General features: G+C 42.6%; 2 protein-coding genes across 7 annotated transcripts in view; one reads left to right on the plus strand and one right to left on the minus strand.

The window, feature by feature from the left end:
• Positions 1 to 162: 162 nt before the first annotated feature.
• LOC148884191 (cilia- and flagella-associated protein 44-like) lies at positions 163 to 13836 on the plus strand. Of its 4 annotated transcripts, none has more exons than XM_089021207.1 (33): positions 163 to 301; positions 457 to 619; positions 693 to 795; positions 884 to 1100; positions 1354 to 1468; positions 1545 to 1709; positions 1798 to 1953; positions 2026 to 2073; positions 2309 to 2408; positions 2507 to 2601; positions 2665 to 2859; positions 2955 to 3065; positions 3177 to 3329; positions 3427 to 3603; positions 3786 to 3928; positions 4017 to 4296; positions 4430 to 4485; positions 4589 to 4751; positions 4848 to 4978; positions 5067 to 5272; positions 5359 to 5503; positions 5604 to 5781; positions 5865 to 6103; positions 6197 to 6410; positions 6502 to 6705; positions 6841 to 7033; positions 7106 to 7216; positions 7296 to 7426; positions 7724 to 7840; positions 7923 to 8124; positions 8195 to 8355; positions 8464 to 8598; positions 10684 to 13836. In XM_089021207.1, the coding sequence occupies exons 1-33, from the start codon at positions 219 to 221 to the stop codon at positions 10945 to 10947; spliced, it is 5154 nt and encodes a 1717-aa protein (XP_088877333.1). In that variant the 5' UTR covers positions 163 to 218; the 3' UTR covers positions 10948 to 13836. The 4 variants fall into 4 exon arrangements, with proteins under 4 accessions (XP_088877333.1, XP_088877332.1, XP_088877331.1 ...); XM_089021206.1 differs by having other exon boundaries at positions 169 to 301; positions 7112 to 7216; XM_089021205.1 differs by lacking the exons at positions 163 to 301; positions 457 to 619; positions 693 to 795; ... (2 more) ...; positions 1545 to 1709; positions 1798 to 1953 and having other exon boundaries at positions 2036 to 2408; positions 7947 to 8124.
• Positions 13837 to 17687: 3851 nt separating this feature from the next.
• Positions 17688 to 21020, minus strand: part of phf24 (PHD finger protein 24) — a 32158-nt gene continuing 28825 nt past the window's right edge. For all 3 annotated transcript variants that reach the window (XM_089020485.1, XM_089020487.1, XM_089020486.1), the window contains 5 exons: positions 20468 to 20546; positions 19874 to 20076; positions 19623 to 19789; positions 19085 to 19162; positions 17688 to 18364 (listed from right to left, as the gene is read on the minus strand). In XM_089020485.1, coding sequence (XP_088876611.1) covers positions 18268 to 18364; positions 19085 to 19162; positions 19623 to 19789; positions 19874 to 20076; positions 20468 to 20546 — 624 coding nt within the window. In that variant the 3' untranslated portion in view covers positions 17688 to 18267. The remainder of the gene's footprint in view (positions 18365 to 19084; positions 19163 to 19622; positions 19790 to 19873; positions 20077 to 20467; positions 20547 to 21020) is intronic.

A 21020-nucleotide genomic window follows, 5' to 3' on the forward strand; every position in this document is an offset into this window, starting at 1 on the left:
AAACAAATAAAGTTTATGGAACGGCTTATTGGAAAAAATAACTGTCCATAAAAGCAGTGGATGTTGTTTAAAACATACATTTACTGTATATATTTAATGTTATAATGGTTATTATGCTTGTCTTCTGTTATTCTTTATGTATTTATTTTGTTCATTTCTCAGGAGCAGCTTGGGGTCACATTGTGATATCTGCTGAGAGTAAGCAAATCTTTGCGGTCATGCCTTATGCATATGAGCAGCTTTATTCAAGACCATTCATCACACCCGGCTCTAACCTGCCAGAGAATCTCCTGAGTCTCTCGTATCCTTCATCTACTGCACTTCAAACTTTGTCCATGAAGGTTATTTCTGTGTGTCCAAATGTTCCAAAAGGCTACCTTGATTTCATGTTCAGCAGCTCGAAATAGCAGTGTTTTACAAAGCATCATCATTTACCTTGATTCATTCTTCTCGAAGTCACTCTTTTGGCTATGACTGCAGGCGCAGAGCAAACCTGCAACTGCTGGAAGACCAAACTCTGATTTTTATTGCTGGTCGAATGCTGATCCTTTTTGATGCGAACACCAAACAGCAGCGATACATCTGTAGCTACAGTGGCGGTGGAATTGGTGCAATTGGTGTAAGAATCAATTATAAGGGGTGTAAATAGAGCGTGTCCATTGTACACCATGCATTATTTTGTGAATGTGTAGGTGCACCCAAGCCAAGAGTACTTTGTCGTGGCAGACAAAGGAAAAAAGCCGATCCTGGTTGTATATGAATATCCGTCATTGCAAGTCTACTGCATCCTCAGAGGTAATCACAACTAATATTCATCAGTGTTGGATATTTCTCTTCAGCTGTGGTGTTGTGATCACATATTTATGTGTCTATGTGTGTGTAGACGGTGCAGAGCATTCCTTTTGTTCTGTGAACTTTAACAGTGATGGCAGTCTTCTGGCCACTGTGGCCAGTGCACCAGACTACTTGTTGACCGTATGGAAATGGAGGCAAGAAGAGGTGATGCTCAGGTGCAAAGCCTTTTCTCAGGAGGTTTTCCGAGTGAGCTTCTCGCCGTACAACCCTGGACTGCTCACGTCTTCTGGATCCGGACACATCAAGTACTAGACGCAATCCTTAAGTCTAAAATGCCTTAGTATTATTGTTGGAGTCATAATCGATAGATTTGTAGTCATATACTAAGACCAAGGTCCATCTGCTGGTTCAGATGATCGCAGCATGGTGTACCCATGTTCTGGTTTGCACTTCTGTTGAACTTGTGTGGAGACAGCATGGTTATAGTTATCATATTGGGAGAACCTGACCATAGACCATTTCATAGACCGTTTATTCTCAACTGTCTTCCTTCCCCAGGTTCTGGAAAATGGCTAGTACCTTTACAGGTCTCAAATTGGAAGGACATATTGGCAATTTTGGAAAAACGGCAGCTACCGATATTGAAAGCTACGTAGAACTTCCGGATGGAAAGGTTTGGGTCCTACAAATCTTGAATAGTTGAGTTTAGTACAGAATTACAGCGCTTTGACATATATCCACCCTCTTAGGTGGTATCTGGCTCAAACTGGGGTAACCTGCTTCTGTGGGATGGAAGTTCCATTACGGTGGAGCTCTGCAGAAAGGGAGGAGGGCGTTGTCACGCTGGCGTGGTTCAACCATTTTCCTTGGAAGATGGACAACTGATGACCATGGGCGCTGATGGAGTGATCCGGGTAGAAGAAAGAATCATTGGGCTTGATGAAAAGCTGAGGCAGTGATGCTGGTTCATTCATACTTTGTCAACTCCCTTTGAGTCCGCAGGCCTGGGACTTTGAGGCGATCGACAATGCGGACAGCGGTGGTGAAAGCGGCAAATTTGAGATGGAGCCCGTGCATGAGTTGGTGGTTGGGCGCCAAGCGTGTCTGTCCACCATCGTGAAATGCACCCGATCTGACTCGACTGTTTGGTTTGCTCAGGTCACGAGCCTTGTCTCATAAAAATGCCAAAATTGGTGAAAAATTCCAACCTCATCTTCTTGTCTTTTGTAGGATTCCAATGGAGCTATTTGGAAAGTGGATCTCTCTTTCACATATACCGTGAGGCTCATCTTCACAACTAATTAACCAATGTGTACTTTAACTTCTGAACTGAACTGAAATTAAACTTCTCAATGTCCAGGAAGAAGCAGATTTAAGGAGCAACCACTGACTATAATGACTTTAAAATATAATCGAGAAAATACAAATGTTCAGATGTGTTTGCTTTGCTCTACTAGCCAGTCTACAGCAATTGAAGATAATTTGCACGACTTTATCACACCGAAATCTGCAGACTCCTGATCCACAGTGCCTGTTGTCCTCCCACGCCGGACCGATCGAGGGTCTTGATGTGTCAAAGTCTAGTCATCTCATGGCCACGACTGCTCTGGACCGTGAGACAATTGTTTATTTCTACGTATAATATCTACACATGGACACAATCGTCATCACGCAGTCGCTGCTATGTTTTCCTGGATCTTCGCCTTTCCAGGTTCAGTAAGAGTCTACGACTTTCTGACAAAAAGGGAACTCATCAGTAGCCGGTTCAATCAAGGAGGAACCACTCTTCACTGGGCACCACTTTCGGTAACGTATGGGCATGCGTTACGACGGCTAATGGAATAAACAACGCTTGACGTCTGTTTCCAGGTGAACCAAGGTGGAAGTATATTGGTGACGGGATTTGAAGATGGGGTGGTTCGCTTACTGGAGCTTTATGATGCCAAAGGGTTGCACAACAGCAAAGGGGACGCCCACATTCGACTCAAACAAGCTTTGAAGCCCCATAACGGCCCTGTCACTTCTGTTGCATATGAGTGCAATGGGAAAATATTAGCCACAGGGGTAAGCACCTTACTCATCATAATAAAACCAAAAGTATTTTCTTTTTGAGAATTATTACTCCTCGTTTGATATTCAGGCTCTGGTTTTATCCCCAGAGTTCAGACCGCACCGTGTTCTTCTTTATTGTTGGAGAAAAATATGAGCCCATTGGTTTTGTTCACGTTCCTGGACCGGTGCAGTTACTGGAGTGGTCGCCACATTCCCATGTAAGTTGCGGTTTGAAGCGAAGTATAAGCAAAAAAAAAATCAATATACAGTGCTTTCGATGATTCTTGCACCGCATGAATACCAATGTACCACTTCCCGATTTTCTGCAGCAAGAAAACAGGCTGCTGATCCTGTGTCAGACTGCCCAAATTGTAGAGGTACCATGTCCTGATCAGAATGGCCCGAAACCAACCCAATCCTTCCAACTGCTCGACCTGCCCAGAAGGTTTTTCTGCTTCAAGAGCATCAAATCCCAAATCAAGGTATCTTGGGTTCTCAACACACGTGTACTACCAGTTCTTCAGGACATTTCAATTATCAACACAACTCGGATATGTCGGATATGTCTGTGCGTTGTAGAGAGCAGAGGAAACGGCAAGACGTCAAGCTTTGAAGCAGCAGCAAATGCAAGAGGGGCATCAGGTCGGAGAAGAGGAGATGCTGGAAGAGGAGTTACCGCCCATTTTCAACCCTAACCCTCGTAGTCCTCTTCTTTGTGGTTTCTATTCACGACCTGGCCAATTCTGGCTCTCGATGGTACACATACATGTCGGTGCATTATATCATGAGCAATTTGTTGACGTGATCCACATTTTCCTCTCTACACATGGGAATTAGTAGAACTTAAATATGAAAACAGAATAATAGGATTCGATTAATGGATGGATGATGAACAGGATACATTTGTGATTAGTTTTTTTACATTCTTTCAATTTCAGGGAGGCTTTGACTCTGGTTTCTTGTACCATTGCAAGTTCTCTGAGAATCAGGATGAGAGTCCAGACCAACGTCAGGATGAGCCATTTGACTTCCTGACTGTCCTAAATGCTGACAACGACGCTATTTGCTCGATCACCTTCAAGTACGATGATGGATCAAACTCAACTTTCGTGAAAATGCAGGTCTTGCTTCTTATGGGTCGAATTTATGTTTGGTTGTTGTTGTCGCAGCTCCAACTGGCGGCTCATGCTCTGCGGCATGTGCTCCGGCTGCATCAGGGTTTACCCTCTTGATCCGGACAACCACACCTTAACCTCCATGCGGGCATACTGGGAACTAAGCATCCACGACGGCAATTACGGACACCTGCGGCACATCCGCTGCAGCTACGATGATCGGTTTGTTTTGACGGCAGGAGATGACGGGAACATCTTCTCATTCAACCTGCTTTCTCATGAAGAGCTACAGAAAGGCCTGCAGAGACAAAGGGCCGTGGTCCCTTCTCCAAGGGTTAGTTCGTCTTCATTCCACAAAAACGTCCTCGGCTTATGCAGTTACAGATCCGTTGGTAGTGACAAATGGATAATCGGTCTGATAGAATATCATTGAAAAGTAATAGAGAATATTGTGACGCTCCAACTAGGACGGTCTTGAGAATGAGGATTCAGCTCAGGATATTGATGACCCAGCGGCTGACAAGTTGAGTATGAACTGATTGTTATTGGAAATCACCTTCCCTGGGTGATTAACTGTAAAAACTGTAAAAAAAAAATATTGAATGAGATTTAATACTTCCACCCAGCATTGAGATGGTCCGACAGAAGTTGGAGAAAGTCCTTCGGTGTCGAGAAGCTGAGAAGAAGAAATCTGACAAGCGCAGGAGGCTTGCTGAGATTCAGAACATATTCCAAAAATTGCTCAAGGACAACCTTGAACTGCCAAAACATTCCCGACTAACACTTACGGTACTCACACAAAACACACAGAGTTAAATTTTGACGACACAGACAAATATGAATTCAGTTTGAGAGCGAAGTCAATTGGTTCTTACGTCTTTGTAGGAGTTGCAGCTGAACACGTGTTTTGCAGAGCAGGCTGAGAAGGAGAAGACCTGGAAATTAAAACAAGTCCAAAAACAGATGAGCTGGAAAGAGCAACACTCCCAGATCGCATTAAAAAAACTACAGGAATGGTACTGACCAATCACTACGATGACTTTTATCTCAGTGTTTCGACAAACCAAAGACTGTACACGTCTCATTGACGTGTTTTGCTTTCAGGTTCAAAGGCTCTCTGGAGTCCAACATAGTCAGGGTCTTTGCCATCCGCACTGAGCGCACAGTCTCCACCTACCGTATCCCCGCACGTTCTTCCGAGCAAGCCCAAAAGCAAAGCATTAGCAGCGAGACTGTCGGACATGAAACAGCTCGAGACGAACGCAGGAAATCCAAAGATCAAACTGTCAAAGGCAGAACTGAAACAGATGGTGAGACCAGGATATCAAATACCATCTAGGTACCCATCTAGGTACGATTGCTTTCAGCTAAATATTGGCTGTTGTGTGCTCGCCAGAAGAAGATGTGCCACAGCCGCCGGTGACGCGATCTTCAGCGGTAAAGCTGGCACATCGGCAGATCGAGAGGCTCCGAAAGGCCGCAGAGAAAGCTGAACAGGCACGCGCCAAGATTAAAAAGAGGAAGGAGGAATGGGACAAACTGTATGTGGGCTGTCACTGCAGACCTTTTTTTACTATGTCTGATGATTTGTTTGTTGCCTTTGGGGCTCATACAATGGCAACACCTTTGTTGGCGCGTCAGTTATATAGATAAACCCAAGAAGAACCATGAAGATCCGGGCGATGTGCAGGCCATCCGCCAAGCCACAGAGAGCATTGGGGACTTGAAACTTAAAACGGACGAAAATTTCACCGTACCAAAACACTTACGGAAGAACACAGAGAAAAATAAAGCAGAGATGGCCAACCTGGTGGAAAAGGTGAAGCAATTCGGCATCAACTTAACACATTTGAGAAACAGACTGATGTAATTTTTCAGAAATGATTGCATCCATGCCACCAGATACGTGAGAAACAGACTGAGATGAATAGAGAGATCGTGATCTTGCGAGATTCCAAACTTGGGCTTTTATCAAGACTACGAGGTCAGACAAAGCGGTTCCAGAAGGTCCGGAATCTTCTGCCATCCCATCTCCGGCGCCTTCTGCCACCCCTACCAACAATACATCCAGAGGAAATCCCAGACAAGATACGGTGCACCCGAAGCATCTTGGAGAAATACAAGATGCTGAGGGACCACAGGTGCCAAAGCCACGTTTGACGGATCACCAGGTCTGTGGTTCAAAATCCCGTCCTTCAGATTTCCGTTCAGAGGGTTTTTTTGACCTTCCATAGGTTTCCAGAGCTGGAGGATCAGGATGGAGGCCAAGATTTGCTCGGGCGACTGGAAAATGAGATGGGAGGAACAGAGGCAGGGGGAAATGAGTCACTTTTATTGACAACCATTGAAGGAGAAGAAGAAGAGAAGCCTGAAGAAGAGGATGCAGCTGAGCTGAGCCAGTTGGAGCAGAACAAATTGCTCCTCATGCAGGATTCTATCCTGGAAAAGGTCTTTGGTATCCTTTACCTTGACACCACCTGATGTTTCATTCAGCAAATTGCAACTGAATATGTACTTTTATATATTTTGTAATCCTCAGATGGAGAGCATGATTACTCAGTTTGACAAAGAACACCTAACGTGCCTTCAGAAGGTGCAGATGCTGGACTGCAGGCTAAAACTCGGTCACCTCCGTCAGCTGACGCTTTATCAGGAGCTGGTCGTCCTCGAGGAGGTGGACGAGCGAGAGAAGGTTCTCCAAGAGAAGCTGGACGGGCGTGTGAGGGAGGAGAACAACTTGATGGTGAGAAAACTGGGACCGTCCAAAATGGACTTTATTTATGAGGATTATAGGATTTCAAAATCTGCTTTAAAATATGCAGTGGGTATTACCTCATGTAGACTTTGGATTTGTTTCAAATGTTTTTGGAAAAAAAAGTACGAGTTGGAGGAGTGTAAGGAAGAACTGGAGATGAAGCATCAAGCCATAACGAAAGCGCGGGAGAAAGAGCAGGCCATCACAAAAGCTTTTCGGGCCTCGCTTGGGGATGACAACAACCATGAAGTGTATCTCACCAATGTTTTCAAAAGGAAAATTAAACGTGTCAAGAAAACGGATGAACTGGGTGACGGTGAGGGAAAGGTTCACACAGAACGTCAGCAGGAGTTTGTGCTTTTTGGTTCTCATGGTCCAAATCTTGCAGAAGAAGAAGAAGAAGACGACGACGACTTTGACGATTACGAAAACTGGGAAGGTGACGATGACGATTGGGATGCATTGGATGGAGATGCTGCGACGGACCAATGTCCTCCAGGTCAGTCGTTGACGTTCCTTATATGGGCATTGATCATCTTGCTCCCAAAATAAAACCCTGTGTGCAATTTTGGTCACAGGCATGGACTCAAAGTTATTCAAGCATATACTGCAGCTCCGAGAACGTCGACTGGACCTGGAGGAACTGCTGACGGAGGAGAAGAAAAGCGCTGATCTTCTGGAGAGGGAATGCAACGCCCTTGTTAAGAAGGTACATTGGATTCTTGAGAAACATTAATTCATTGGTGACGTTAAGTTAACCTCGATGATGGAAATGTGCGTAAATTTAGCGCAAGTGGATACAGGAAAATGTTTTCCAGAACATACTGGTGAAAAAAATCCATCAAAATATATTAACATGGGTCAAAATGTCAAGTTTGGTGTGAAGATTGGTGAGAAATTGGTCGGAAATTGCCATTTATGGAGCAGCTGCTGTTCTGTTTTGGGCACCTGATATGTCGTAGACGCAACCAGAATTGTAATTTTGCCGATTTATTTGGATCTCCAGCTCAATTTGCTGAAAATCAGTCGCAAAGCAGCAGAAGATGACTTGGAGCAAGTAAACCGAGAGAAACAGCAGAAGATCAACGAACTCCATGTCGTGGTTCCTCTAAGACTGCACCAGGTATATATCACAGTTTATTTATATGAAGACAAATAACAAGTTTTTTCTTCCTACTGTTCCTTGCTTCACCTTTTCCCCCAAGATCCAGTTTGATATCTCCATCCAGGCGCCTTCAGACCTCAGCTCGGCTTTAGTGCTCAACGGGATGGAGCTGAGACGACTTCAGGAGCGAGTGAAGCAGTTGGAAGTTGAAAAGCAGCAACGGACGGAAGTCTACAATCAAGCCAGGCAGCAGCATATCAAACTCATCCAAGAACGCAAAGACATGACCACCAAGATCCAGCGTAAGACCCCAGTTGATCCTTCGCCGAAGGTCCTGAAGACCACTGATCACATATTTGTGTTTTGACAAAGTGCTGGAGAAGCTTTGCAACCAGCTTATGATGAGAAGGTTTGGAAGAGAGGTGGATCTGGAGGTTCTGCAAACGCTATCTGGTAACAGGACTGTTGAGGAACTGAAGCAGGAGAAACTCCTTCAAGAAGCCGCGAACGCCAAAGAAATACAACAGTGGGATGTACGCCGCTCTTTGCACGTGTTCTCTTTGGACCTTTCTGCTTTTGCGAGCTTTGACATTCATTCATCTGCAATAATTTCTTTTTTTTTTTTTTGTTTTGTTTGACAGATCGAAGTGGAAAAAGCCCGTGGAGCGCTAATGGAGACAACAAGGCGCAACACGGAGCGACTCGACTGCTTGAATAGTCTCTTGGAGCGGAAGAAGGAACTGGAGTGCAAACTCGATGCCAGACAGAAGAAAATAGTAATTTATTCTCCAAGTTAGCGTATCGACCTGACGCTACATCGTGCGATCGTTTCAGTTTTGAAATTTCAAGATTTTTCATCGTAGACCCTGATTTGAGATCAACATTTCGGGACGGATGTTATTTTTTGCAGGGTTTAGAGGGGGTAAACACTGCAGGGTTCATGTTTAAAAAAATGCTATACAGTGGTACCTCGGCTTACGAACACTTTAACTAACAAACTTTGCGTTACGAACGTAAAATTGGCAACAATATAATCTTGGCATACGAACTATTTTTTGGGAAACACACGGAGCTCCACAATGAGTGATGTGTCGTTGGCGAACAAGCCGGTTCTTGGAGCTGGATCTCAGAAGTGAATGAAGCTGAAAATGGCAGACGTTCTTTCCCCTCCATTCCCCGCCCCCAGTCTTTGGTTAAAGCCACGTGATTGGTCAAGATCCGTAGTAGAGGAGGGAGGGTACACACGAAGCAGGACGCACGCAGCAGTGAGCGGGTGGAGGGGTTACAGAAACACACACACGAAAGGGAGACGACAGAGCTTGAAACAAAAAAAAAACAAAAGTGAAAAGGCGAGAACATGGAGAGAAAACATCGTGAAATTTAGACTTGTTTCAACTTTATTGATAATTCAAACACAGAGTTTAGACTGCAAGGTTAAAATATCCCATCAATCAGGATATTGTGTTGCAATATCACAACTTCCAAGATGGATGAAAAAGTTTGTTCAGCCGTCATCTGTACTTCTTTGAAGGTGTCGGACGTTTCGCTTCTTATCCAAGAAACTTCGTCAGCAAACTAAAGTCTTACTGTTAGTTTAGGCCCGATATATATCCCTACTGTCCAGACATGGAGGTGCCGGACTCTGCTATGATAGGTCCCTGCTCTCAGGTTGGGGGGAGCAGTGGACTACTCCCTGCAGATCCACTGATTGTTCCTATTGTTCTGACTAACGACTGGCCTGATTGCTCCACTTCCACCGGTATCACCTCATCAGTATTATTAATCCTATGTTGCCTAAGCAGGCTATTGTATGAACGGCCCAAATGAAAAACAAAGTAATGTAGTTTATTCAATACATTGTAAGAATGAAAATTGTAAAGAGCAGTACATTGGGGAGACTCAACAAATTCTCAAAAAAAGACTATCAACATCGCAGGGATAATACAAGTGGGTCTCAATCGGCAGTACATATGCACGTAAAAGCTAGCAACCACTCATTTGATGACAATGAGGTTAAACTCTTAGCAAAAGAACATAGATGGTTTGACAGGGGAGTAAAAGAAGCGATTTTCATGAAACAACTAAATCCTTCATTAAACCGATATGGTGGGGTGAGGTTAAATTTGGATCGTTCATACAATAGCCTGCTGAGGCAACATAGGATGAGTAATACTGATGAGGTGATAAAGGTGGAAGTGGGCAATCGGGCCAGTCGTTAGTCAGAAAAATAGGAACAATCAGTGGAGCTACAGGGAGTAGTCCTCTGCTCCCCCAACCTGAGAGCAGGGACCTATCATAGCAGAGTCCGGCACCGCCATGTCTGGACAGTAGGGATATATATAGAGCCTAAACTACCAGTAAGACTTTAGTTTGCTGGCGAAGTTTCTTGGATAAGAAGCGAAACGGCCTACACCTTCAAAGAAGTACAGATGACGGCTGAAGAAACCTTTTCATCGATGGACCACTCCTGTACGACTGAGAGCGTACACAGACGAGCTTCCAAAATGTACAACCTAGAGCTCATTGAGACACTCCTAAGGATAAAGCTATCCATTCAATCAAGCCATCAACGACCATCACAAAGTTAAATAAAACGACTTTATTATATAGTACAGTTTATTTCTTTAATTACAATACCATACACATTTATTATACATAAAATAAGGTGTATTTTGTGTAGTTTTAAGGCTTATTTAGTAGAAAATCATGATTTACTGGGACCTGGGAATGGATTAGTCTCATTTTAATGGTTTCCTCAGGGATTAATGTTTGGAATACCCACTTTTCGCCTTACACACACTCTCTGGGAACCAATTAGATTCGTAAGCCAAGGTATCACTTTATTCAATGTGTGTTCTCAGGGAAAACATCTTCAAGAGTGTCGCCGGCGAGCTGATCGAAAGGAAATTTTGAGTCTTCAAGAGCTGGTGAGAAAGCAGTCGGAGCAGTTGGAAAATCTGCAAAAAGAAATCTTCTTTCTGTCCCAGAAAGGAGCCGATGGCCTCGTCGGCGGCCAAACTAAGCTGCCTCCACTTGCTCATTTCGCACAACCAACAGTTCAGAAACACACAAGGACACCAGGTAAAGCAAATTCAAACACGACCGACAGGAAGGTATTCAACTGAATGTCCACTGTGGTCACAGAAGGAGGCGATCAATACAGGTCATCAAATGTCAAGTTGCTTATTTGCCATCCACAACTTTTCATTTGAAATCCACTAGGATATTTTTTTCGATCATCTCCATCTTAATAATAATAATAACAATAATACCTTTCATTTCTAAGTGCTTTTCAAAACTCTTAAGGTCACTTTACAGTCACAGGATATGTTTTTCTGCGGGTGAGCAGTGGCAGCTACATGCGCCAGCATTCACAACCCGGAAGTAACTCAAATAGATAGCAAGCTAGCTGGCTAGCCAATAGATAGCTAATCGCTAGATTGCTAGCAAGCCAGCTAGATAGCGATATAGCTAATAGATAGCTAGGTTGATCGCCGGCTAGGGAGGTAGATAGCAAATAGATAGCAAATAGCTAGCTAGTGAGAGCGCTAGCTGGATAGCTAGATATCAAATCAAGAAATATTCACACTCAATGCTGATTTCATACCATCACCCTCCTGATTTATTCGACTTCCGATGAAGGGACTAGTACTTTATCTTATCGACTTTTTTTTAAAATGCTACTGTTACATTTTTCCATTACGGCACACACGAAGGCTCGTGTTAATAGTTAATAAGTCAAAGTGTACTTACTCATCTGAAAATGATTTGTATGATTTATGCGTCGCGGTGGTGGGCGGCATAAGTGTGGCGGTCTGGGCTCACGAAACCCCGCCCTTGAAATTGCTGTTAATGACAAGTTCTTTGTAATGTCAGACCCAAATCGCCACTTTTGGGTCTTTTGCAGCTCTTGAGCTCCTCCGACATCATGAAAGGATGTTCTTCTGGTCATATGGCAGACCATTTGGTGGCTTTACAAAGAGGAATGTTCATTCCTGAATTATTTCCTTTATATCCATGCCTCAATTTCACTCAGGAAAATTTTTACCTACCTGTACCTTAACTCATTCACTGCCAGACAATGTGCAAAAATGTGTCCGCTCCAGTGCCAGGGTTTTTGTCATTTTCACTCAAATTCCAGGACCCACAGAATATTGAGTTTTAGGACTACATAAACATTCAATTCAACGAAAGAAACCAAGGATTCTCTTCTTTCATCAGAAAAAAGTTAATTCCCAAGTTATATGGGTCTGCAGTGATCTGAGCTTGAAATGGGGGCGGCTGTCCAAAAGGCAATGCAACACATAATGTATTTATTCTAGTACAACGCACACATGTGTATAACGTGCTCCCCTAATTTTCAATTAAAAATCAGTATCAAATTTTGTTTCACTTATTCTCGGCTCAGACCAAGCATTGTAAGTGACAACACATGCGGCGTCCATGATAAAAATCAGTTATTGACAATGTAAACTCTGGATATTGGTAATTGTGCAAAACATCAATGCTTCACTCACATTTCAGTGTGGGCCAGACGAGGAAAGGAAATGAAGTGTAGCTAAAGAAATGCCAATTAACAATCCCCCCAAAAAAGGAATACGTGTGATCCAGTCTTTCCGAGAATCGAAACTGAAGGGCCTATGGAGAATAGCGATGGAAATGCTGCCCCCTCCTGGAAGGGATAAAGCATTAAACATACAGTAAAGTCTCGTTATATCGATATCGGATATATCGATAGTCCCTGTTATATCGATACTATTTGTATGCACGCACGGAGAAAATTACATGCAAACAGGGTCGGATATATCGATAGTCCCGGTTATATCGATATTTTTTGGACTCCCTTGAATATCGATGTAACGAGACTTTACTGTATATGATTTTTTCCCCACCCCTTGTTTATTACACCCACCCAAACTTTGAGTTATTTTTTAGATAGAACATTTTGCGCGTTATACTCGAATAAATCAAAGTCAAAGTCAGCTTTGACACATATTGATTTATATAGCACTTTAATAGCAGCTGAAGCTGGTACAAAGCGCTAACATGGACAAAAACCAAATGCTGCCCCCTTGCAGATGGCAAAAAAACATTGCCAGAGGTCTAACCAGCGCTTTAACGGCACCCCTCGCAAGAAAAAACAAAACCCGAACAAATTGGGGAATGGCGCTCTACGTCATATTTTCAATTCCCGAATAAATTGGGGAATGGCAGTGAATGAGTTAATTTAAACGATGAAAATGCATTCATAAATGACATCATCCAATTATACATTTTGTTGTGCTAATCCTAGGGGTATCAAAGTCATTTTTGCCACGGGCCAAATTGTAGTTATGGTTTCCTCTCGAGGGCCGTTATGAATTTGGGGAAGCCATTAGATTGTTGAATCCCCTCCACATTTTACATTTAGAGCGCACAACAAATTAATGAATAACTCGTTTTCAAATCCGAAGTCAACAATAATGACTGATATGGTGGTTTACATTCAAAAATAGGACATTTTGGATAGGACTAAACAAGCATCATGAAATTTCTCAAGCTTGATTTGCCTTCGCTGGCCGAAAAAAATGATGTGGGGGGCCGGATTTGATCCCTGTGACCTTGACTTTGACACCTGTGATGTAAGGGATTAGCCAGCTATCTGAATAAAGAGAGAGATAGCTAGCCTATCTTGCTAGCTAGCTAGCTCGATAGATGAGCATGGAATTTAACAAGTTGGATTTGTTTTCGTGGGCCAAATAAAATGATGTAGCAGGCCTGATTTGGCCCCTGGGCCTCGACTTTGACACCTGTGTGCTAATCAAACCATGATGGACTTGCTTATGATGGACAAATGCATTTTCCCTGCGACGACTTATTTTTACTGTTTTTTATATACATGTTTTTAGGGCAAAAGAGTCGAATGCGAATGCGTCGTGTCTCCTTTATGTATTTGTTACTCGTATGATCATATCCTGTTTTTTTGTGAGGGTTTTAATGCTGTTTAAGGACAAATAAAGACCAAATCAAATCAACTGCATGCTTACTCGTACCAATCTAACAAAATGATCGGTATTTCTTCACCACAATAATAATAATAATAATAATAATAATAATAATACATTTCATTTTGAAGTGACTTTCAAAACTCAAGGTCACGACAGTCACAGGATCAGTTTTTTTCTGTGGGTGAGCAGCGGCAGCCACATGCGCCAACGTTCACTCAACCCGGAATAACTCAATTAGATCGAAAGCTAGCTAGATAGCTAATAGATAGCTAGCTAGAGAGCCAGATAGCTAACTAATAGACAGCAAATAGATAGCCAGCTAGGTAGCCAGCCAGATAGTCAGTTAGCGTCTTATACATCGGAAAATAGGTATCGATTGCTTGTCGTTTATGGAATCGGCTCTATGATCCATCCCCCATCTTTCTCCAACTCGAACCATTCTTTATCTTTTTTTTTTTTTGCGGCACATGCAGTCAGCCAATCGTCCCCGAGGTCCAAAGATAATGAATGCAATAAAAAAAAAATCCCTCTGCTTATTTTATTACAGCTCATTTCGAGACTTCATATCCTCCCAATTACAGCGTGCGTCTCTCTGCATCAGATTAATCCTTTAACTCAACATAAAAAAAAAAAAAAAAATGAGTCAAAATGTTGGATTTGACTTGTCAAGATTCTGACGCACACTTTTTCATATTGGACTCTGCGTTCCGTGCCATCATGTTCATTATAAGGAAGAAAAGAAAGAAACAAGACCCCCCCCAGGAGAGTTAACGCTATGCATTTATTTCCGCACAGTGACATCCCTCACACCAGTGTTTTTTGTCAATTAGAATGTATTCACAAAGCAGACTGAGCTTTAAAAACATAAATGACAGGCCACGCAAAGCTCCAGTAATAATAATAATAATAATAATAATAATAATAATAATAATAATAATAATATTTTCTTTCACTAAGATTTTAACCCCATTGACAATAGGGATATATATCGGACCAAAACTACCAGCAAATTTTAGTTCACTGACAAAGCCTCTTGGATGAAAAGCGAAACGTCCGACACCTTCAACAAAGTACAGATGACGGCTGAAGAAACCTTTTCATCAATGAACCACTCCTGTACGACTGAGAGCTTACACAGACGAGTCACAGTTTTTCTACAAGTGAGCAGCGGCGGAAGCACGCGCAAGCGTTCACCCAACCCGGAAGTAATTCAAATAGATAGAACGCTAGCTAACTAGCCAATAACTAGCTAGCTAGATAGCCAGTTGTTATGCTAGTCGCTCAATGACGTTGCCATATTTTGTGCATATGAACTTTCAACCCAACATTTGTACAGTTTCTCCTTTTCGCCGCCACATTTTACAACCCTGGCACTTTCTGGCCAGAAATGTCTCAACAGATGTTTCCAAAATGGTCAGACCACAGGAAGAAATAATAATAATAATATAATAATAATAATAATAATAATAATAATAATACATTTAATTTATAATTGCCTTTCAAAACTCTCAAGGTCACTTTACAGTCAGGATCAGTTTTTCTGTGGGTGAGCAGCGACAGCCACACGCGCCAGCGTTCACTCAACCTGGAATAACTCAAATGAATAAAAAGCTAGCTTGCTAGCTAATAGATAGCTCATAGATAGCTAGCTAGCTAGCTAATAGGTAGCTAACAGATAGCCAGCTAAGTAGCTAGCTAGCTAATAGATAGCCATCCAGCTGGATAGATAGCTAATAGATAGCTAACCAGCTAGCTAGATAGCTAATAAATAATAATAATCATCATTATCATAATAATACATTTAATTTACAAGTGCCTTTCTGAACACCCAAGTACACTTTACCTTAAAGGACAACCGACGTCTCCGGACAAGTTGTGTCCATAATTTGTAAAATGGCTTCAAATGACTTCTACTGAGCGTATTTTAAAAGGATTCCACCGCATATAGCTATATTTTACATTTTAAGACTCGCGCTGAATATTAAGGAAGTCTTGTTTTTGAGTTGGTGACGAGTCCGTACGTGACGTCACGAAAGGAACGCCCCACACCGAAAAAAAACCACATTGTAGCAGTCCTTCCATCACGTCAATGTATTTTGCTGCATTGTTTGGTCTGAAAAGCTTGTGTTGCACCCAAAAGCTGCCAGAAGAGGGTGTCCAAGCTCCATATAAGGAATTTATCAGCCTGTGGAAACGGAGGTGACCACAGGAGGTCGCCATTTTGTGCCTCTTTTCCGTTGAGACATCTCCCCTCAATGTTGCCTCATAATGGCACGGAATAAATTCTTTAATCGATTGCAAACATGTATGCTTTCCTCTTCAGAACTATTTGAATCATATTCATAACTGGATGTGTAACAAGAAAGCCTATTCTCCGAATCTGAAGCCATTGTTTTGATTCTGCAGCAATGCAAGATATACGTCACTAACTAGATGCTATAAAACGTTTTTTCTGATGTCAGTTAAGAAACAAAAAAGTGAAGTCGGTTGTCCTTTAAAACAACAATCCATAGAACAATAAAACCATGAATAAAATGATAAATAATAAAACAGCTGATTAAACTAGATGGCAATTGATGGCAGTTATATATGTGTCACAGACTTCAAAGAACATTGGAAAATAAACAAAATCAAAAGGGTTAGCGTGAAGATAAAATGGTGTACATCTGAGGATATATGAATAAATATGGCTTTGTATTGCATTTGGAATAAATTAGGCTAGTTTGTATAGCGGCTATATAACGTAATCGTTGTACTAAGTTCATCCTGTGTACTTGATATCTAATATTAAGCAGATTCTTTACTTACAGACAGTGTAGGTGTTCAATTAGCTGACATGTTTCGGCGACTACTTCCGCCTTGGAAGTAGTCGCCGAAACATGTCAGCTAATTGAACACCTACACCTACACTGTCTGTAAGTAAAGAATCTGCTTAATATTGGCTATATAACGTATATTTCTGTCTGCGGTGTGTGTTCCTTTTGCTGGCAAGGTAAATGTCGTCACATCTGCGAGAAAATTGTGGCCAAAAAGCAGATTTTTTCTTTTTTCTTTTGTGTTCGATGGCGTGATCGATTAGCAAATGAATACTATGCCATTACAGTCGCGACAATGACGACATCAAGAGGCCCCAAAGGATTGAACAGCCCATCAAAGGAATGCAACCAGCACGGCCAGCTTAGTTTTACCCGGAGGGCTGTCCACTCCTCTGTTTTTTGTCATTTCAAAAGCGCCAGTGGCCAAACGGCGCATCTGGTTTTTTTCGCTCTCCGGGATTCTCAAAACCTCTTTAAGTGCCTCCCAACCATCCATCCAACCAACCATGCCACAATCCATCTGTTCATCCATCCATCGTTAATCCATCTATCCAACTGTCCATCCATTTCCATCCATCCAACAAATCATCCATCCGACCAATCATCCAACAATCCAAGATCCATCCATCATCAATCCATTGTCAATCCATCCCTCCATCCATCCATTGTCCATCCCTCCATCCATCCAACAATCCAAGATCCAATCATCATCCATCCGTCATTAATCCATCCAGCCATCCAACAATTAATCCATCCATCCATCCAACAAATCATCAATCCAACATCCATCCATCATTAATCCATCCATCCATTGTCCATCCATCCATCCATCCATCCAGCAATTCATCCATCTTATCAATCATCCAACAATCCAACATCCATCCATCCATCCAACAATTCATCCATCCATCCAACCAATCATCCAACAATCCAACATCCATCCATTGTCCATCCATCCATCCATCCATCCATCCATCCATCCATCCAAGAATTCATCCATCCATCCAACCAATCATCCAACAATCCAACATCCATCCATCATCAATCCATCCATTGTCCATCCAACCAATCATCCAACCAATCATCCAACAATCTAACATCCATCCATCATCAATGCATCCATTCTATAGTCCATCCATCCCTCCATCCATCCATGCAACTGTCCATCCATCCATCTGTCCATCCATCTAACTGTCCATTAAACAATCCATTCATCACCCATCATTCCAACCGTCCATCCAACATCCATCCATCCTTCCAGCCAGCCAACCGCTCATCCATCCATCAATCATCCATCCAAGCATTATTTTTCCAATTGTTTTGTTTTCATTTGTCTAGACATCCATCCATCCATCCGTCCGTCCATCCATCCATCCGAACAATCCATCAATCCAAGCAATCCATCCATCCGACATGCTGTCACCCACATTCATGTTGTGTTGCGGTGTTTGTTGTTGTTTTTTGTGGGCTCCAGATGCTTGACACACTGTCATTTTCTTTCTTCATCCGATAGCCTTATCCTCCGGCGGGCATCTGGATTATTATTATTATTTTTTCTGCTCGACACTTTGCGGAGGCTAAGGTACATCCTGGCCCCAGCCCATTCTCACTTTGTCTGCCGGCGACGGCGCGGGATCCTGCACTATAGGGGGAGACGGATGTGCACAGCCGTGCTATTGGGACGTGCGGCCAAGATGTAGATGGAACTCTCCCTGAGGAAGTCTGCCCATGACGTTGGCCTGTTGAACGTAAGACAAGATTCAAAAAGGGTTTCAATGCGCCATGCTTTGCTCAATGACACGTCTGTTCATTTCCAGCTCATTACAATGTGATCAAAGTAGCATCCATCTAAATTGAAAAACTGTGTCATGAATCTTCAACCGATGTCAATGCACACGAAAGTTATCAGAGCACTACATGTGTGACGGAACATTCCGAGAAAATCACAATGTCCTACCGCAGATGAGCCGATTTCAGAACAGTTTCCCCCTGTTCACGTGGCTATTGTGGTCTGTTGTTAAAATGTGTCTGATTATTTTTGTAAATGTTAAAAAATATTAACATCAAGTGGATTTCTGGTAGACCGTCTTCACCCAAATATGAAATGAAAAGTCAAAAATCAATATTCACAACCATTATCACAATTTGGTGGTGCATAAAGATAAAATAGTTGTTCACTGCGACCTTTCAAAATATCCGTCAATGAATAAAAATCGAATTAGTGAGGGAAAAAATCTTATTGTGCCATAGCTATTTTTACAGGCAGTTTTTTTGGTTTTGCTCATTTTGGATTTTTTTTTTTTTTTTTTGTCAGATCATCATGACAAGTCTTCTGTGATTTGTCACATGCTACCAGTTAAAAGTCTGGGTGATAAAATACGGATCAACAGACTGTCGTTATTTATATGTGCACCAATTAAATATTTCCGACAGTCCCCAAACTTTAAAAGAGTACAAACCGGATGTCATCGGTCTTGCTTTGTTCGCTGCTGTAGCTGGCCGGGCTGCTCTCACAAATGGGACCAACGTGGCTTATACTTGGGGGGATGATAGAGAGAGAGAGAGAGAGAGAGAGAGAGAGAGAGAGAGAGAGAGAGAGAGAGAGAGAGAGAGAGAGAGAGAGAGAGAGAGAGAGAGAGAGAGGCGGAGGGGCGGAGAGGTGGATGTTTACAGGTGTAGAGGTGTAGAGGTGTAGAGATGTCGAGGTAGGGAGGTAGAGGTATGGAGGTAGAGGTAGAGGTGTGGAGGTAGAGGAAGAGAGGTAGAGGTGTGGACGTAGAGGTGTCGAGGCAGAGGTGTACAGGGAGAGAGGTAGAGAGGTAGAGGCAGGGAGGTGTAGAGGTAGAGAGAGAGAGAGAGACAGAGAGAGAGAGAGAGAGAGAGAGAGAGAAGGGATTACGGTGTGACATTTTGGCCAAATAGCCACACATTTTACCAACTTCCGTCGCATTTAAAGACTACCGTCCGTGCGCGAAAGCTCTCCTTTTGTCAACTCACCTCACGTTGCACGATTGCGAGTCTTTGCTAAGTTTTTTGAACCAGGATTGCTGGGCCTGACGACATTCTGCTCTCGTAATCAAGCCATCCTCATCCAAATCCAGAGCCAAGAACACTAACCGGGCTGAGTCTCTTTCCTTCGCCGTCAGCAGGCGCACAAGGGAATTCTAATGGGGAAGCCAGACACATAATGGCAATTGAGACAATGAAATAAATTCGTCCATCCGTCTGTCCGTCCGTCTGCTCAATACCTCAGTCCGAAACTTCCTCAAAACCGCCAAGGATTCAAAATACAGAAAATCGGACCACTCAATGTGACCCTTTTTGTCGGGATCCAGGGCCGCAAACTGAGCCAGGACTTCTTCCTCCTGCTCGTCGCTTAAGTCTTTCTCAAACTGCTGCTTGGATACAAAATGGTGGTACTGCAGCAACTCATCCGAGACCAGGCACGATTCTATAGCGACAAGCGACAGTGAATGACAGCGTCTGACACCTTCATTAGTCACTGACAACATTTTTCGCATGAACAATGAACGTCCCATGACACGTTTCAGACAAAGGGGAAGTTCCACCCCCATTTCCTCTCCCCTGGATGCTCTATGAAATAACACTTCAGGTTAATGAGACTGAGGGCAATTAAAGGCGCTGCTTGACTGTAAAAAAAAAATATATATATATATATTTATATATATTGCAGGAAACGTTATTTTGAGAGCAGTCTTCCTCATTTCTTTTAAAATGAACACAATTCCGAGTCCACAGTCTGATTAAAAAGGCGCCGCTGACACCATCGTTATAAATAGGTTGTGTCACATGTACACAGAAGTATTTTTCCAGAAGCTCACCTGGGATGATCTTACACTGTTTAAAAGTCTCCATAAGGCTGTACATTTCTTCTTCCGTTAACAGCAGGTTCAAATTATCCTGAAAGACAAAGAGACCCGTATTCCGGTGGTTGTTCATGGATGGAATTTTCAGATCGCCGCAGTTAAAACGTGATAGAATCAGACAATGACTAATAAGGTCGCATCATTTCAAGATAAAAAAAAAGAGTATGAATATTATATTTAGACACATTAACAGCCATTCAGTGTGAAGTTTGTTTCTTCTCGTCATGGTTTTGTTTGTGTCATGCAATTTGTCAAATACACATTGGCCTTTGTGGCACCTCTCACTTAATTGGAACCTTTGGAGAAATGATCGTCAATTGCAACCGTCGTACAACTTTCAGGTGAGCTTATTTTCTGCTCTATAAGGTGCACGGAAGAAGCCCAAAGTGCACCTTTCAATTCAATCTGCCTTGTACAGGGTGACCCAAATGGATGCTTACCCATGAACATTTCAATTGTGGCTTTGATTAAAAAGCTATTTATTTCAAATTACAACCACACATTATTC

Source organism: Hippocampus bargibanti, linkage group LG18 (assembly GCF_051943395.1).
Source record: "Hippocampus bargibanti isolate YZ-2025 linkage group LG18, ASM5194339v1, whole genome shotgun sequence".
NCBI classification, from domain to species: domain Eukaryota; kingdom Metazoa; phylum Chordata; class Actinopteri; order Syngnathiformes; family Syngnathidae; genus Hippocampus; species Hippocampus bargibanti.

Coding starts and splice junctions, on each gene's coding strand:
- LOC148884191 (XM_089021207.1), top strand. CDS start 219: ATGCCTTATGCATATGAGCAGCTTTATTCAAGACCATTCATCACACCC. Junction 5,273..5,358: donor AGGCAGAACTGAAACAGATG/GTGAGACCAGGA, acceptor TGTGCTCGCCAG/AAGAAGATGTGCCACAGCCG. Junction 6,411..6,501: donor AGGATTCTATCCTGGAAAAG/GTCTTTGGTATC, acceptor TGTAATCCTCAG/ATGGAGAGCATGATTACTCA.